Genomic DNA, 18,660 nt, shown 5'->3' with positions numbered 1-18,660 from the left:
AGAGGATACAACCTCTTTCAAATACTAAGCTAACACTCTCATGAAGTTTAAATAGTTACTGTACAGAGGAACCAACCTGTGGAGAAACGGGCTAAATAGAAGAACATACCTAACACCTCTCCCTACCTCCTGCAAAAGAAGTACTCTTAATCTGTCTCTAATGTAAATCCAGAGTAGTATTTCTCCCACAAGTGACCTAATGTCTCTCCTTTGGTGAATAAAAATCCAAACTGTCTTCAGTGAATGAACTCTAGGAACCAGCAGTTTGTTAAAAAACCACTTCTAGCTTTGATATTGACATCTACCTTGAAATTTCAACCCCACTTTTTTTTTCTAAATAACATAAGCATGTTGTTTTTTCATTAAGCTTCTCAGTTTCTTCGTATCACAATGGAATCACGAGAAAACAAGAACAATAAAGAAAAACCCCGTGAGTGTGCAAATCTCTAATAAAGAGCAGAGAACTTCAAGGCAATGGGGGCAGGAGGAGGTTGCCTGACAAAGTGCCAGAGTAGTTCTTTCTAACATCATGCTTCTCCATAGCCAGCTGGCCAGGACTGGGGTGTGTGCGGGTATGTGGGGGTGTGGTACGAGGGGTGGAATGGTGAGAAGGTGGCATTGTCAACAGCTGTCTTTGGCTCAACCCCACTGTCAACTGCTTACAAGGACTATCCATCTGAACACCCTGAAGAGAAGCCATTCAGTAGCTTCCCCCAATTATTACACCCACCCTGTTTCTACCTTGTTTCTTGTCACAGATATGTCAAGCATCTTATTCCCATCTCTGAGAATCTACTTTATGTTTTCCAACTTTATAAAAACTACCCTGTCATCTAAATTCCCAAAGTCCTTTTCATGTAAAGTAAAAAATGGAGATAATGCCACAATAGATTTGTTTACTATCATTTCCTTTAACAGGTTGAGATACAATAGTTGTAACTGTATACCTTCCTCCCAACACCACCTGGTTCAAGAGCTATAACCTACACACTTCAAATTCACTACTCAAATCACTGTTCTCCGAGAGAGAAACGGAAAGGGGAAGGATTTCAGAAAGGCACCAAGTAAGAAAACATTAAATTGCCTTAAATATTCAGTCTGAAGATCCTCTCTGGAAAATCTTCAAATGGAAACTATTTATTCAGTTATCTGTCTCAGTCAGAATTTAAAGAGATGTACTACTATAAAGCATACTTAAGATGACTATGGCATGATCTCTCACCTTCTCCAGTTTTGAAAACTGAGTTCACCAATAATTCTTTGTCAGTAACTCATGAATAGGCAATAATTCATGATCAGGCCATAGATCAATCACGTTCTGATCTCAAGAAACTGTTTTCTGAGATTATCTTTGCGTTTAAAATTATCTTAGTGAATAAGGTCAATGCCTGCTCTAAGGCTGTTTTCAGAAAAAAATGACAGTAGAGACTTATTCCTTAACTTACTGAGCCTTTTGCACTTTAGAATGAACTGTTTGTCTACTATATTTCTGAGGTTACGCAGAGAAAGAGATTACCATAAACAATAGGTTGTGTCTCCGTAGCTTGTTCTTCCTCTTTTCTCAGTGATTCTGAAGCATCTAATTTATCCACCTAGAGAAAAACAGGTAATGGTAATTACAACCTCAAAACTATTATAAACCTAGATTTATGGCAGAAAGTGGAAAAGCCTTAGTATGTTAAATTTTGTCAAAATAAAACAGACTAGAGTAGAAAGAACATTCTCAGGCCCCTTCAAATTCAATGGCAATGTTCATACTTCAGTCAAGGTGATTTTTAGCACTGTCATTATAAACCCTCAGGAAGGAGGGATTTATAAATGCCATAAAAGCTCACGCCAGGCTAAAACTGGGCATGCTAGGATGCAGCCAGCCTGAGGGAGGGAGATAACCAGAGGAACCACTTTCTTTGATGAAGTTTTAGCCCTACTAAAGATAACAATGATGAACTCATGACTGGACAAGACTTCCTTCCCCAAAGGAAATGGTATTCAAAAAAGTGAAGTAAGTCTTGTGACGAGGTAAGTATGTCTGCAGAACCAACTATCTTTTTTGCCCACTGTGCACAACTTCTGTCAATATTGATTATGTGCCGGCTGAAGTTTAAGATTCAAGTGGCTCCATATTTCATCTTTTTTATATAAAGACAGGCTGCATGTGTTAATGCTCTGTTTTCTAAGTAACCAAGGAATGCCTGATTTTTCCCCAACTTCTTTAAGAAATGTTTACCTTTTAATTAAGCCCAAGAAATAAATGACTGTTATATACTAGCTATTCTAAATTAAAGTGGATAGTATCAGACAGAAATAATACTCTAGAGGAGTCCAAACATATTAGTGAAAGAAAAGAGCTGGAATGCATAGATCCTGCCCTAACTAGTTGCATGACCTTGGCAAACCACTGCACTGACCCTCAAATTTCCTTGTCTATATAGTGAGTCAGCTGAATGAGAAAATCTACAAAGCTCCTTCTAGCATTAGCACAGTTTGAATCTGGAATTCTGTGAAGGATTAGGGAGGGTGGCAGCAGGACACAGACTAGGAAATCACCATACCACTTCCATTTGCCTTTAAACTGTGATGTATCTGTCTTTTAGACTATATAGTCTTGTCATTGGTATATCATTACACTTGATGTAAAACTAAATTTCAAATCTCAATTATTACTAGAGGGTTTCAAAGTCCTAAGGGTGCTGAGATGGGGAGGCAGAGTGCAGGATAGAACTTTTTTATGAGTGTTCACTGCATGTCCTTCAAAAAGGCAAATAGTGAAAAATCACTCACAAAAAAAGACATGCAGGACTTCAGTGAAAAGGCTTTAAAGACTTGGTCCCAGAAAGGTTAAAGCAGCACCTAGTTTCTATTTGCAACTATTTAAAAAACAGTGTTTCAATCCTACACAGGCCATTAAGGTTAGGACAGTATTTTACATGTATTTTAATTGTTTTATAGTGAGTATCTTAAATGTGGGTCTAATCCACCCTAATTTGTCAGGGAGCAAAATGTGAGAAAAGTGCTATGAGTCAGACTCTAGACACCTTCAGATAAAATGTGGTTTTTCTACCCTAGGAAGATGGGTTATTAGTTTGCTTCTGTATTTCATTTTTTAAATTTTATAACCTAAGGGCTCATGTGTTAAAATTACCCCACTATCAAATTAAAGACTACTATGGAGTATAAGTACCACAAGAAACACTCACTGTTTGGCACCCAAACTTAAAAATCACTACAGCTCTCTAATTTAAAGTACAATCTGTGCCACCAAGGACAGTCAGATAGGGTTTTGCTAAGTATCCAAGAGTGAGCTAAAGAAGTTATTTAAAAAAAGTACATGGATGAGTGTACATTAATAACTTCTAAGAAGAAAAATCAAACAACAAAAAAAACCCACTGCATAATACATTGCCAGACTTTCAAGGAAAAGATTCTAAAGTGAATATGTGTTTAAAAGTTAATGTCTGAGTCGGATGTTGAAGACAGAAGTATGTTAAAGATTTAGAAGAGCTAGCAATGTCACAATGCCCAGGCACAGACATAGGCAGGTTGGGCATAGAGACAAAACAAAAAGTAACAACTGTGAAGGAGGAGCATCGTGTTCAGCAAAAATTGATTTTTCTATTTAATGGGACAGCCTCTGGCTCAGCAATATCCAATTATTGTTTCCAATGACCCAATTTGGACTCCTCCAAACAGAAAAGCAGAAAAGGCTTTTATGAACACAAGCTTTTGTTAAAAGAGCTGTAACAAAAGTTTCTGATCCTTGGATTAAAAAAGAAAAATTACAGGTAAACATGTCACTGAGTTCAATTCCATCTGTACTATTGAAAATTCACGACAATGTAAAAGGCTTTTCCACAAAGACTGCAATATGCTGCAGAGGAAAAGTTAACATGCAGTCAGTTATTTTGGTGTATGTGTGCATGAAAAAAAGGCAAAAGTACTGAAGCAAGAAGTGAGATCTGAAGATGACTGTTGCTATACAGGCTCTCAAGAAACACACACAGCCCACAGCAATGCTTTAAGAGTTTCGAAAGTAGTATGATGTAATTGCAATGACTGTTGTACATGCTTGATTTAAAACAACGCATAACACTGCAGTTCAATTACCTATTTTTCACACACACGCTTTCTAACTGCCTTGCTTACTAGCTGCTGAAGGGCCTCACACACAATGCATTTTACTCAGGTTTGCCCTAAGTTCCAATGGTGACTCTGGTTTGGTTCAACGTAATTCCAAGGCACTGTCCCCTCCTCCAATTATTTTAAATTGTTTTAACTGTCCTTTATCTTCCCACCCTTTTCTCACCACAATTTGATACCAGACACAAGTTTATAAGTTTGTTTCATTTATACCAGGATAGAGACAAGCCAATGAAGGAAGGAGCAACCAAAAGGTGCCTAAATTTGACTTTGGACAAGCCAAAGGGATGAGTAACAGCAAATTTGTAGCTTTCAGAGATGTACCTTATTATAGAAAGCAGAAGTTAATATGGTTCCATATTTTACAGAAATAATCCATGTTGCTTAGCAACAATTATAGCAAGCTAATCTGATGATTTTAAAAGTTTTGATTCCTCTTGAAAATGAACTAGCACCATAAGAACTGGACACCTGGAGAAACATGAGGAAAGTCTCTTCGGAAGCAGCTAGTATCTCTTGTATCTACTTTCAGCAAAAAATTAGTAAGAATCAAGAGATCAGAAACTGGATCACAGTCCTTCAATACCCAAAAAAAAAAAAAAAAAAAACAAAAACAAAAAACCCCCAAAAGCCTTTTAGGGCATATATATACATATTTAAATTCAACAACTGTCAGGCACGCTCACAAAATAATACCAGAGGCTGTTTAAATTTACTTTAAGTATTGAGAAAATCCTATTATGGTCCAGATACCCTGACAGGGAAGAGAAATCTCCTGAAACTTTGGAATTAATATGGAAACTCAACATGCTCAGTTTTTAATAATATATTTAAGAGAGACTGTGAACCAACTACTGATTAGCCTCCTGCCCTTCCTAAAGCCTATTAGCCGATTAGTAGCAAACATCTACTAATGTCCTAGAGCTCTATTATAGTTATATTTTAAGGGACTTGCAGAGGCTTTAGTGAAAATTTACTGGGGGGAAAAAGCAGAAGCAGCAGTGTAGAAAAGGAAGGAAAAAAAATCATGCAAATTCCTTAGACTTAGTCCTCCAGACTTAAAGATGGAAAAGAATCAACTTTCACCTTTTCCTTTATTGCATCAACCTGCAAAGGAATTCAGAAGGTGCAGCTTAGAAAAAAATCAAATTCCATATTGAGCATAAAAAGGTAGAATCAGCAACAAAGGTTTAGGGGAGAAACATCTAACCACTAAAAAAGGTATGAGAGAAGTGAAAATAAAGGGCATACTGGAAGCAAAACTCAGAATTTTTTTTTTTTTTTAACTTCAGAGCTTATTGCAGAAGAATTTATGCTAGAGTCAAGTGTGAAAGAAAGCAGCTTAATCGCTAGTAAAATTTACAGCACTTCAGTTAACAGCAGCTTAGAGCCAGGTCTCACAAGTTGGCATTATGCATAAGAAAAGAAGCTATTCTCATCTGTGGCTAAGATAAGGCAACTTTCTTTTTCTTCTTACACTGGATTTAAGCAGTTTCTACACAGAAAAATGTTAATTCTCAAAAAAACTGTAACTTAACACAATGATATCTAATGACATGATAGCCCAAGGATACTGTTACACTGGGGGTTGTTAGTAGTGCACCTCCCACCCTGACACCCGCCTTAACTCAGACATGCTGAAAGATCAGATGCGAAACTGACTTTAATAAGCATGTTTTGCTTTGACAAAACGGATCCTTTAGGACCATTTTAAAATGTTCCACAGCAGGACAGGGTAAAAACATCCTAACATCAAAAACAGATACTAAGAAGAATAAGTTAATTTTATAAGATGATTATACCCCGAGCTTGTTTAATGCACTTTTAAGAAATGTGTCATTAATTGTTAACCTTCTGTAATATTTTTTAATAAGGGGTTAAACTATCAAAATATTGAGAAGATTAACAGGACATTAAGAATACAGATGTAACTTTCCCATGGGAAACAGGCATACGTATTAAAGTCAAGAACCAACCAAAGAGAAGGGAATCTACACTACTAAGTAATGGTCATCTGAGTTACAAGAATTGATTTGAGGAAGACATTATTTTGACAAAAAATGTTTCTATCAAACGTTAAAAAAAAAAAAAAAACCCATACAATATGGACATAATACTATCTGCCCTTCAGAAATACATTCTGTGGTATTCTGAGTGTAAACATTCTGCCAAGATATGTCTGAGTTACCTTTCCATTAATGTCATTTGTCAGGTATTAAAAAGTACTGGAGAATAGGAATATTTTATGATCAACTAAATTAATTACACTAGAGAAAACCTTTGCAAACAGAAAGTCTATACATGGAATTTTACATATCCTCAAGATAATTAGTTCTCAGAGGTGCCATTACCTTTGTCAAGTATTCCTTCATGACTTGGATGAAGTAGGGCATGGCAAAATCCATGATATTGTGCCTCCATGCAGTTTCCAGGACAACATCTGGCCTTAAAAGATCATAACAAGTAAAGAGACATGCTCCAAAGCACTCTCTTTTTTCTTCCTGCAAAAACCACTGTAAGAGCTCTTCAGCCAATTCAGTATCTTTAGATTCAGAGGCATACTGCATTGCATCCTATTGAAAGCAAAGGAAGAAAGTCAAACATTAAATTCAAATATGATGAACTGGTAAATAACATGAGGGGAAAAAAAACTCCCAGTTTTATCATTTAAATTAAGGATTTCCTGAAAGAAAAGGAAAAGACAAAGGAATGCATTCTCTTTTTAACAGAGAGGTCTGACATAAGCATATGACAGCCTCCAACATTAAGAAGTGACATAATTATCATCTCCTCAACTGGGAGCTTAAAGGCAATTCCCATATTTGCAAAAACTAATACCTTTATAGACCATAATCACTTCTAATATGCCCTCTTAGGACTCACACAGATCATCTAGTATTTGGCTTAATAGCCCCACCCCACCATCTTTCTTCACCTTGTACAGGCTATCTTTCTTGCACAGCTCTACACTCTGTTTCCAGCGATTATTGCCTTTGAAGAGGTAAGCAGCAATTCTTCTGAACTCAATGAGTTCATGCTTTTCCAAACGCTGAGCAAGTGAGATATTGTCAAAGTTGTCATAAGCATCTATCGATGTTCTCAGAGCCTTAAAAAATAAAACAAAGCCATTGAAATGCCAAACCAGTATTTCATTTTAGTTTAAATTTTATGTTCCATCATTCTTGATCAATGAGCCATTACTGTATATGACTGACTGCATGTAATGTGATCAGTATCTTGCATGATAAATATGTTTAATACGACTTGATCAATGAGCCATTATTGTAATTAAGACAGCCTAGATTCAAGAATCAAACAATAAAGTTGTACTATGAACAAGTATCAACATTCCTCAGTCTAAGCTAAAAGGCAATTTAGCTTAACCTTAACTTTTACGTTTCTGCAAAATTCTTCACAAAGGAAAAAGACAGGTACTGATAAGCTACTGGCCAAGAAAAACAGTGAATAAAAGAGTTAATACCATATAAGGTTTATGAACTAGTTTAAGAGATCAAAAACTTTTTCAACTCAATATACAATCTAAATGTTTACGGATGAAGTAACCATAGTATTTTTCTAAAGCATTAACTTGGACTCTGCAAACCTGGCATTTAATTAGGAGATATCATATTTATCAATCCTGAAAACCTGACTAAATTTAGATCCAAGGCACACAAGTACCTACTGTTTACCATCCTAAGGGATGATAGGCTTTTTAAACTGCAAAACATACCAACTTTACAATTTTGAGAATTGTAAATTTTGAGATTTTTGAGAAAAAAATTAAATTTTGTGAATTTCGAGAACACGTCCAAGAACCAAAATGTTTTACCTGATAATCTTCTTCTGTAATAAAGAGGTTGTTCAGTGACTCATTCACAGATTTGTTGTTGTGGTTCTGAACTGAACGCAAATAGGGTTTCACCAGCGGTAGCTGTTTAACCTTTAAAATAAGGGTGTGTTACAAATGTAGTACATTGCTAATGGACAAAGTTATCCAAGAACGTCTTAGTTTCTAGCTATGAATTTTTGAGGTTTTAAAAATTATTACCTTGCTGAAATAATTGACTGCACGAGTATGGTCCAACCGTGGAGACAGCACCATCAGCAAATCATTTAACAACAGTGGCTTGAATTCTAAGTAGAATTGTATTGCTCTGTAGTATAGCTCCACATTGGCAACCTAAGACAGCAAAAATCCATATATGAGGTAGAGTTATTTCCTCATGAGCTTCGTCCTTCTAAAGACTATCTTCTAAAGAAGGTACATACCTTGGTAATGATGTCTTTGAACTGCCCTTCTTTCCATGCATCAGTAGGATGATTCATCATGGTAATTATGGCATTATCATATTCTTCGTATTTGTCATACAAAAACACCAATTCTGCCCAAAGATGGGCTTGTTCTGCAGCTCTTAGCACCTGCACAAGGAAGATTTAATTGCTTTAGATATGGGTCTCTAATTCTAGTTAATAGGAAAAAAAAATTTTTTTTTAATGAAAACTGAAGTATTGTTTTAGCTATAGAGTTGCCTTACAATGAAAGGTTAGTTACCTTAGGAATATTCACTCTGGACCAGAACAGCTCCAGGTGCTCCCTCATTTTCTGTGGCTTAAACTTAGAATACAGAATAGCTAATTCGGTGAACATCCCCATGTGAGCTCGCTCAAGTCCCAGTGCTGCTTCCAACATGGTTATCAGCTCTTCAAAATACCCACGATCCTAAATAACAGAAAAAATGCAATTAAAGATGAGAATATCCGTGGCAAAAGATCTCAGTTAACATAAAAGACTTCAATGCATTACCTGATAGTAGTTGATAAGTTCCTCCAACTCGTCTGCATGTACTACAATATGAAGCCCACACATCTGAGCGAGACGGAACTCCTTCCCATCTACACAGGCAAAGCAGACCTACAATTTTAAAAATTTCAGTTATGTGAACTCAAGTGTAATATGGCTGGTTAATTCAATTAATCAGTTTAAAGAATATTCCTAAATAGCATCTTAATTCATCAATCAAACTGTCATTTAGATTACCTCTTTCCATGTTCGGGTACTGTTGGCTTTCCTAGCTCCATCAACAGCTGCCTGATATTCACCCAGGTGAACCAGGGTGGATGCCAAGCGTCCAAAATTGGAAACATTATTGTACAACAACTTAGCAGCATCATACATTTTTTCATCATAACAACGGTCACCAACCTGAAAAAAACACAAACCATTTTCAGCAAGCCGAAACTCAGTCTCCTTTCAAAGTTAGGACTCAATTTAATATGAAGAAACAACATTTTTCCAGTAAGGTTTTTCCTTAGTAACTTTCAGTTGTCATGTGTTGATCCTAATAAGCTAGTAAAGTTACCCAACTATTTTTACACTCCTTAAAAAAAAAAATTTGAATGAGAAACTCACTTGCTGGATATGAGCATTATTTGGCCCATTGATGAACTCTTCCAACTCTGCTAGGCGGTTTGTTTTAGCCAGCGCAAAGATCAATTCTGTCTCCACATAGGACTCACGAGCCTTCTTGCGGGCCATCTGCAAGTACTTCACCAGCTCTTCCCAGTTTCCTAGGTACAGAAAAACAAATGAATAAATCCAAACACTACGATATCAACATCTATCTTCTCGCTGAAGTACATGAGAACTGCTATTAATTTCCTTTTCAAAGAAACAGTATAGAGAGTAACAAATGTAAACTGTGAAAGGTATCAAAATAGTGAAACTTCTATTAATGTCTCTGTATTACTACTGACCAAATGAGCTGAATCCCTCTTCTCCTTAAAGTTATCAGATTAGAACTAGATCAGAATTTAATATCTGCACTAAGGAGGAGGGCAAACCACCAGTCTCTAGCTCCAACACAATGCAGAACGGATGTAAAACTTAATGCTTAGCTTAGGCACACTTTCTGGCAAACACATAAAGGTGAGAAGTCGTACCACTAGTATTGGCGGCCTGAACAACTTCCATGTATGATGAAGGATCATCTGCTTTGATATAAGAATCAATGGCTTCTTTCACCATTCCTTTCTGCAACTGAGCTTTTGCGAGCTGACTCCAGACTGCCGGTTCATTGCAGCGTTCAGCAAACTCATATGCCCGATCCAAGTTTCCAATATGTTCGATCAAGACCTAGGCAACCAATTCTTCATCAGTTATAGAACAATGAATCTTACCATTTAGCAATTACATTTAAACAGTTAGTATTTTATTGCTCTTCTATTATCACAGTAATAAATTATGCCCTTTCTCCGAGGACAATGCATACAGTGAACCAAGAGAAGGCGTTACACAGGAAATCAGCTCGGGTAATGTCAAGGTTTACCTGCACTGCTGAGGTATTGACATCAAATTTCCGGAAAATGGCAAATGCTTCTTCAAAGAGCTCATTGCTGATGGCGATGTTGGCAATATCTGGGGCATCATAATTATCCAGGCGGTTAATGTACTCCATAACACGTGTACGGTCAGCCTTGATTGCAGTGAGGATGAGGAGGTTTTGCAGGTTCCTTTAAGAAAGAAAGATTTGAATGCAATATTTGAAAGGCTCATTAGTCATAACGAATAAACACTGTAGCTCTTAAGTATTTCGTCTCAGGAGATAGGGTCACAAGAGGGTATTAGAAGAATGAGAATTAAGATAACATTCTCTTAACATTTGTCTCTTTGTTCCTTTCCCAAACTGACAGGCCATAATTAAAGACTGACTATAAAGAGCCAGGAAACCCCTCTCATAGCATACCTGTGTTCACTGAATACAGAGTTATCAAGGACTATTTTCTCCAGCAGTTCAATGAGTTCATTAGGAAGGTCTGCAGTCATAAAGGCCTTGACAGTTACTGACACTTCCTCGGGGTCCTGAGTTTCAGACAAGGCTGTCTGTACAACCTGCAGAGGATATACAAAGAATAAGTACTGAGAGTTCCGGTGGTTTTGATGATATTATCTTATAAGAATAAGCTGGCCTCTCAGTAGAAAATGAAAGGTCGAGAAGAAGGAATCAGATAATTTACCACCCAAAGATCTTTCTACGTAAGTCCACATATATCCGTAATGTGTACTTCCAAATTTTTTTTTTGGGGGGGGGTGGGGGTGGGGGTGGGGATGGGTAGAGGAATCACCCTACTTGTATAATTTCTATCTTTTCCCTGATTAAAAATTATTCCTAATAACCACTCCTCATTATCAATTTAATGGTCACATAAAGTTCAACCATATACATGTGGCATTATATACTCAGTAATTCTTCTGTTTATGGCTATTTGCATGCCTCCCAGATGCAGCAATGAATATTTGCTCTAGGAAGCTTTGTATCAATTTGGGAATTTCCCTTAGAAATGCTTCCTAGAAGAGGAATGAAAAATTAATATTCTTCAATTTACTCTCTTCCATATTCATACTTCTATTATTAATTTAAGAACCATTATTAACAACCTTCAATTTTTAAGGTTTTAAAAAATGTTTTCAATTATTTATAGCTATAAACTCGCATCTTCTTTGCTTACTATTGAGACTTAACATTTATCTACTAGATCATTCACCAGTCTTTATCCTTTGCTGATTTACCCTTGTCTTGAATGTTTCCAATCAATTTGGTTACTTCTCAGGTATCTGTAACAGTAATTCTTACTGATTTTATTAAATGTTTAATTTACTGTTATCCTTTTAGCTATGATGAGTTGAGGGAGTCTTATGTAATGAAATTCTCTCCTTGGGGATGTATTTTCTTGGAGAAGATATACTTCATTTTCGTTAACATTTATATATATATATATATATATATATATTTTAGTATAATCTTTATTTTCTTCTATTTTTTACTGCCATCTCTCACAGTTAAATATGATCCATTTGAGTATATTTGGTATATGATGAGGGAAAAGGTTTTATTTATAGTTAAAAAGATGAATGCATTTGCAAATTTTACCTGATCAATGAGGGGTCTCCTGTAAGGATTGCTTTCCAGCAGCACACTACCCCACAATTCTGGGTCCTTCCGCCGTACCAGATAGCGAGACAGACTTTTGAAGAGGGAATTCTCATTGCAGACCTAAATGAGAAATTAAAGATTAATTTCAAGGTAAACAATAAAAGCTTTCTACAGACTGACTGTAATTTTAAAAGGTTATATCCTATCATTATACCCTATTTAGTGTTTCATACCAAAAAAAAAAAAAAATCCATTACTTCTACATGTAATCTTTAGTAACTTACAACCATATTTTTCTTATTAAAATTCAAACAACAGAAAAAAGTTATTAATTTTTGAAGGCTTTTAAAAAGCACCCTGATGGTGGATCTGTATTTGGACTTTTATATTTTACTCTACTGGCCTGTGTATTCATGCACCAGGATGCAATTTTTAATTACAGAGGTTTTATAATGTGCTTTAACATCTGGTAAGGCTAGTCCACCTTCAGAGCTTTCTTTCAGTGTTCATTTTCCCATGTGTATATGCATACATATGTTCATACGTATATGAATTTGTATGTTCACAGATGCATTCTTTCCCAACTCAAAGATCCTAGAAGGAAATACACCCTAGAATCTAGATCTGGGTTTCTAATGGCACTCCCCACTGAACAAAATCAAAGTCCTTCAAAAAAATGGATGATCCATGGCAGGGGAGGGTATAAAATGAGCTTGTATAACTTGCTGGACCAGGAAACAAGATGTGCTCAAGAGCAATGAGATCATGACACAAAGCCATGAGAGGCAGGCTCATGGGATTTCTATCAGCCAAAATGGGGATAATTTGAAAATCAAAACCATGCGTCATTAACCCACAGAACTCGTAAGTCCATGAAAATATGCAAGCTGACTGATAAATGTGGAGAAAGTGATGAAGCTGGAAAATTGTCATTTTGCAACCAACACATTAAGAATAGCTTAGTAAGAATTAACAGTCAAAATTGGGGGCGGGGACACACACAAATAGGATACTCACATGGTCTTAACTGTCTCCTCACAGACTAATTAACACCTGCAAGGGGAACACACACACACACACACACACACACACACACACACACACAGTAGGATACTCAGAGACTAATTAACACCTGCAAGGGGAACACACACACACACACACAAACATACACACACACACACAGTAGGATACTCACAGACTAATTAACACCTGCAAGGGGAACACACACACACACACACACAAACATACACGAACATACACACACACACACAATAGGATACTCACAGACTAATTAACACCTGCAAGGGGAACACACACACACACACACACACACACACACACACAGTAGGATACTCGCATGGTCTTAATACCTGCAAGGGGAAACACATCTATAAGGGGAAATTTATTTCTATAATGGAGAAGCTGACAACTTGATAAAAAGTGACCCTCAAATTGAAGGACTAAGGACATCAGGTGCTTTTGCATGTTACAGAATAAGAAAAACATCACTTAAGTAATGCATTTTGGATGGAAACATACAATCTAAATCTAATCAGGAGGAACAATAAGAGAAATTCAAAGCGAGGAACATTCTATTTTTTCAAGAGATTTTTCACTAATAAGAAATATGCAGAATAGGTGAATCCAGAGAGACAGAAGGCAGTTTGGAGGTTGTCAGGGGCTGGAAGGAGGCGGGGAATGTGGAACAATTGCTTAGTGAGTACTGGATTTCCTCGTGTGGTGATGAAAACTTGGAACAAGAACTCTGAACAAGAGAGATACAGTGATGACACAACACTGTAAATGTACTGCCACTGAATTATTCACTTTCAAATGGCTAATGTTATGTGAATTTTACCTTCAATAAAAAAAGAGAAAAAGACTATTTTTACAATTATGTCTGTCAATAAAAGACAAAGAAAGGCTGAAGAATTGTTTCAGGTTAAAAGAGACATGAAAGATATGACACGTACAAGCAGTATGTAATCCTAGACTAAAGGGAAAATTTTCTTTTAAAAGACATTCTCAGGTCAATTGACAAAATCAGAATGAAACAGGTTTTTAACAGTATTCTACTGGTGTCAGATTGACTGAGGTTGCTATCCATAATGTGCTCATGAAAGAGAATACCCTTATTCCTAGGAAATACACACTGAAGGCTTATAAGGCCATGAGGTATGCAATTTATTCTCATAAGGTTAAAAGTTCAGATGTGCCTATACATATACACGTATATGTAAAAAATATATACATGTGTGTGTACATATGAGTGTATGAGAACATGTGTGATAAAACCGGGGGCATAAATGTCAATGGGTAAATATAAATGTAATCAACTACTTTGGCCAGTTTAAGTTCATAATTATCAGCAAAGTTTTTTTAAAAAAAGCATGCATCTTCCAAAAATGCTCCATATTACCTAAAACCACTCTGAAACTCTCAAAATTCACTAGTGTAACATTATATAACAGGTTTTAAAAACGCTGTCTTCTCTATATGTCAGCCGGCAGTACTCACATTGATAAGCTCCAGATCACACTGGCCACGCTCGTAAGCAACACAGGCCAGATGCGGATCTCTCTTCTCACAATACTTTCCAACAACACGACTGTCATAGTAAGGATTTTCCCGAAGAAACCGCTCTGGATTGTTATTACTGTCTATGTAGATTTTGGCTAATGCATTATGAGTAGCAGGCTCTTCACAGCCCTCATGAATTCTGGCCTCCAGCCAAGGCAGAAGCAGTTTCAATCTAGTAAGAAAATAAAACAGGAAAAGAAACACACAAAAAACCCACATATACACATACTATATTATAAATAGCACACTCTTGACATGCTATGTAAGTACTTTATGGTCTATAAAGTGCTTTCCCATATCCTATTTTGAATTCTCAACACTTCTATCAGAAACTGAGAAATTAAGACTCAGAGATGGTTAAAGGATTTGTCCAATGTCACATAGAAGATATATAAGACTGTCTTTCATACTCTCCTGGACCTATCTGCTACATTATCTAGATAGGACAGAGAGAGAAGAGACTACAGATTCACAGATTATTCTTTTTTATATGGGGCAAATGGCTGGACTTCTGAGTAATGTTGTTTAGGAGTAGGACAGAGATGTGGTATGAGAAAACAAGCCAGATTATCTGAGGTTCCTTTTAATTTTACCACAATTAACATGCGACATTTCATACAGCAAAAAGAAGCAGTACCGTAAACACATACTGGGAACAAAATCTGGTAACTTTAGAAGCTCTAGGTTTAAAATTCTAGCAGTCATAAAATCATAAGTTATAGCTTATTTCCCAATGGTTCAGATGACCAACACTCTTACCGTGGTTTAAATAACACGTTAAATAGTTACAAGAAATCCACGGAAAGAGGCACCTGGTAGGCTATAGTCCATGGTGTCACATAAGAGTTGGATATGACTTAGCAACTATACAACAATAATCACTTTAAATCAGTCTCAAGCTTTAAAAAAATAAAAATCAGTATATATTCTACATCTCCATTGTCCTTAAGTGCAGAATTTTTCAAACATTTTCTGAAACATTTAGCTTGAAACATTTAGATATAAATTCTGTGATTACCATTAGTAGAACACTTGTACCAACTCAGGTTAAAATTAAACCCTATTCTTGAGATGGTTTCACTGCTAGAGGAACTTCCTACTTAACCTCATTACTTCTCACTAACCTCATTTACTACATCAGCACTTTGTGAACACACAATGTCCTGGCTAAAAAAAGACTTCATGATATAAGTATTAGAAGCACTCATAGTATGTTCTCTTCTACTGGAAATTCCTAACTTATATTATATCAAGGTTCAACTTAAAAACAAGTTTAACTCAGGGAATACACAGGGAATGCTTTTCTCTTGTCATACTTGATAATTTACCAGACAGGAATTAGTTCCTAGGTATCATACCTAAAAGGAGGCTTTTTAGATAGTTTACATTAAAAACACACAGCTATGTGGTTTGACTTAACATAATTATAAACATGCAAAAAGAAGGTGAATGCTCATTACTAGAGAAATGCATATCAAAACCATAGTGAGACATCCTCTCACATTGGTCAGAATGACTGCCATCAATAAGTCTACAACAATTAATGCTGGAGAGGGTGTGGAGAAAAGGGAATGCTCTTACACTGTTGGTAGGAATGCAAACTGGTACAGCCACTATGCAGAACAGTGTGGAGATTCCTTAAAAAACTGGAAACAGAACTGCCATATGACCCAGCCATCCCACTGCTGGGCATACACATCAAGGAAACCAGATTTGAAAGAGACACATGTACTCCAATATTCATTGCAGCACTGTTTACCATAGCTAGGACATGGAAGCAACCTAGATGTCCATGGGCAGACAAACGGATAAGGAAGTTGTGGTACATATGTACAATGGAATATTACTCAGCTCTAAAAAAGAATTCATTTGAGTCAGTTCAAAGGAGGTAGATGAAACTGGAGCCTATCATACAGAGTGAAGTAAGTCAGAAAGAGAAATACCAATACAGTATATTAACTCATATATATGGAATTTAGAAAGACGGTAAAGATGCTATATGCAAGGCAGCAAAAGAGACACAAGATGTAAAGAACAGACTTTTGGACTATGTGGGAGAAGGCGAGGGTGGGATGATTTGAGAGAACAGCACTGAAGCGTGTACATTACCGTATGTAAAATAGGTGACCAGGGCAAGTTCAATGCATGAAGCAGGGCACTCAAAGCTGGTGCTCTGGGACAAGCCAGAGGGATGCGGTGGGGAGGGAACTGGGAGCGGGGTTCAGGAAGGGGAGACTCATGTGCACCCATGGGTGATTCATGTCGACGTATGGCAAAAACCACCACAATATTATAAAGAAATTATCCTCCAATTAAAATTAATCAAAAAAAGGTGAATGACTAGATTAACAGATATTCTACATGACAGCCGTATACAGCAAGTTACAGCTAGCTTATCACTTCTCAATTAGGTATCTCTAGGGAATTAAGATCCATGCGTACTGAGTAGTTTTAGGCAACTGACAGCTTACACTTCTATTTAATACCATGCTAGGAGAGACTAATAATTTATCCTACTTGTCAAGATTAAAACAGTACTACACCTGTTTCTTTTTTCAACCTCAGCAACAAGCTCATCAGTAGAGAATTGACCTCTTACAACAAGAATCAAGTTTTTAATGACATCTTCAGAGCAATCAACATCAAGTAATCCCCCAATAACCACAGGCAGTCGACTTGGATTCACCTACGGTTTAAAAAAAAGGAAGAATGTCATTATGTTACTAAGAAACAAAACTGAAAAGAGTTCTTAAAAAAAAAAAAAAAAGGCAAAAAGCAAGAAAAACGCATTATCCTCTTCAACCTGTTTTAAAAGTCAGTAATAAACGGATTCTAAATTTGAAACTAGACAAAGGAATTTAGTAGGAAGTCTGCCTTGGTTACTCCTAAGGAGAAATAAGTCCAAAGAAGCGAAAGGAACAGAATGACTGGAAATATTATCTGGTAACAAGGCCTCCATCATAGCAAACTGCCCTTCTATTTCTGGAGTTAGAATGCAAAGTTTCTAATACCTTTATTCAAGATGGTTTTAATACTGTGCTTTGGAGGCTATGGCCTCTACATGGATACCTCAGGGACTATCAGATAAGTAAGGCATAGGCCACTCAACTTTTCAACTACTGCAGTTCTGTTCTGTTTTACATACTTGGAATGCATGTAAAATTTTAATCCAAGAAAGGATTCTGCTGGGGAAAAAAAAACGGAAAGCCACTGTAGCACACCACTCTTATTGCGCACAGGGTTTCAAAAGGATGAAGATGTCCAGCGTGAGAAGTAAAATTTGTAAGATTATATTTTCAAGTTATCTAAGTTTTACTTACCTTCTGTACATATATTTCTATATACTTCTGAAGATTATTTCTATATAAATAGAGCACCAAATCATGGACAAAGTCAAATCGGTCGCACACAATGATAAGTGGTAACTGATCTGTTAGCTTCGCTTCCTGGAGGGAAAAAAAAGAAACCTTAATTTTCTTCTTCTGTGAGGTTATCGGTGTAAAATGAGAATCGGTTCCACACTTGTGGGAAAGGTTCACATAAACTTGGTTCTTCTTTTAAAGAAAGAAATGTCCCAATAGTTGGAGAGCGTCCAACTCAGTTTCCATGAATTTTTATGAAGTAATATCCAGAGTCATAGCAAAATACCAGGTCCTTCCCACATATACCCTTTACAACAAAAGAGTAACAAGATTTATAAGTCTCCAGCGGCACTCAAGATATAAAATCATCACACCGGGACTTTCATTAATAGCAACAACTGAATTTGTAGTTGCTTTATGAGCTAGACTCACATTGTCAAAATTAGGCATATATGGCTCACATTTGTTTCAAACTGATGACTTTCTAGAACACCCCTCCCCATTCAAATCTATATGGCCAGCTTCTAATACTGTTATAATAAATCCTACAAGGAGCAGAATGATAGTGACGGCCATGAATTTAAATACACCACATGTTGCTATTAAAAACAAAAAAGGTTTATAAAATAAAAAGCATTTAAATCATC

At 36.5% G+C, this 18,660-nt stretch overlaps 1 protein-coding gene across 4 annotated transcripts in view; it reads right to left on the bottom strand.

The window, feature by feature from the left end:
- The window catches only part of CLTC (clathrin heavy chain), a 71,408-nt gene that overhangs the window by 7,635 nt on the left and 45,113 nt on the right, over positions 1 to 18,660 (bottom strand). For 2 of the 4 annotated variants that reach the window (XM_070772587.1, XM_070772585.1), the window contains exons 15-32: positions 17,972 to 18,097; positions 17,195 to 17,337; positions 14,589 to 14,823; positions 12,069 to 12,191; positions 10,884 to 11,029; positions 10,467 to 10,650; positions 10,081 to 10,273; positions 9,551 to 9,708; positions 9,179 to 9,343; positions 8,945 to 9,052; positions 8,693 to 8,860; positions 8,410 to 8,559; positions 8,189 to 8,320; positions 7,970 to 8,080; positions 7,073 to 7,243; positions 6,489 to 6,710; positions 5,224 to 5,244; positions 1,517 to 1,592 (exon numbers count right to left, since the gene is read on the bottom strand). In XM_070772587.1, coding sequence (XP_070628688.1) covers positions 1,517 to 1,592; positions 5,224 to 5,244; positions 6,489 to 6,710; positions 7,073 to 7,243; positions 7,970 to 8,080; positions 8,189 to 8,320; positions 8,410 to 8,559; positions 8,693 to 8,860; positions 8,945 to 9,052; positions 9,179 to 9,343; positions 9,551 to 9,708; positions 10,081 to 10,273; positions 10,467 to 10,650; positions 10,884 to 11,029; positions 12,069 to 12,191; positions 14,589 to 14,823; positions 17,195 to 17,337; positions 17,972 to 18,097 — 2,632 coding nt within the window. The remainder of the gene's footprint in view (positions 1 to 1,516; positions 1,593 to 5,223; positions 5,245 to 6,488; positions 6,711 to 7,072; positions 7,244 to 7,969; positions 8,081 to 8,188; positions 8,321 to 8,409; positions 8,560 to 8,692; positions 8,861 to 8,944; positions 9,053 to 9,178; positions 9,344 to 9,550; positions 9,709 to 10,080; positions 10,274 to 10,466; positions 10,651 to 10,883; positions 11,030 to 12,068; positions 12,192 to 14,588; positions 14,824 to 17,194; positions 17,338 to 17,971; positions 18,098 to 18,660) is intronic. The other 2 variants (XM_070772588.1, XM_070772586.1) reach the window with 1 other exon arrangement.

The sequence above is a fragment of the Bos indicus genome, chromosome 19 (assembly GCF_029378745.1).
Source record: "Bos indicus isolate NIAB-ARS_2022 breed Sahiwal x Tharparkar chromosome 19, NIAB-ARS_B.indTharparkar_mat_pri_1.0, whole genome shotgun sequence".
Taxonomy (NCBI): Eukaryota; Metazoa; Chordata; class Mammalia; order Artiodactyla; family Bovidae; genus Bos; species Bos indicus.
The sequence above is the reverse complement of the archived record's forward strand: the minus strand, read 5'-3'. Positions and strand labels throughout refer to the sequence as shown.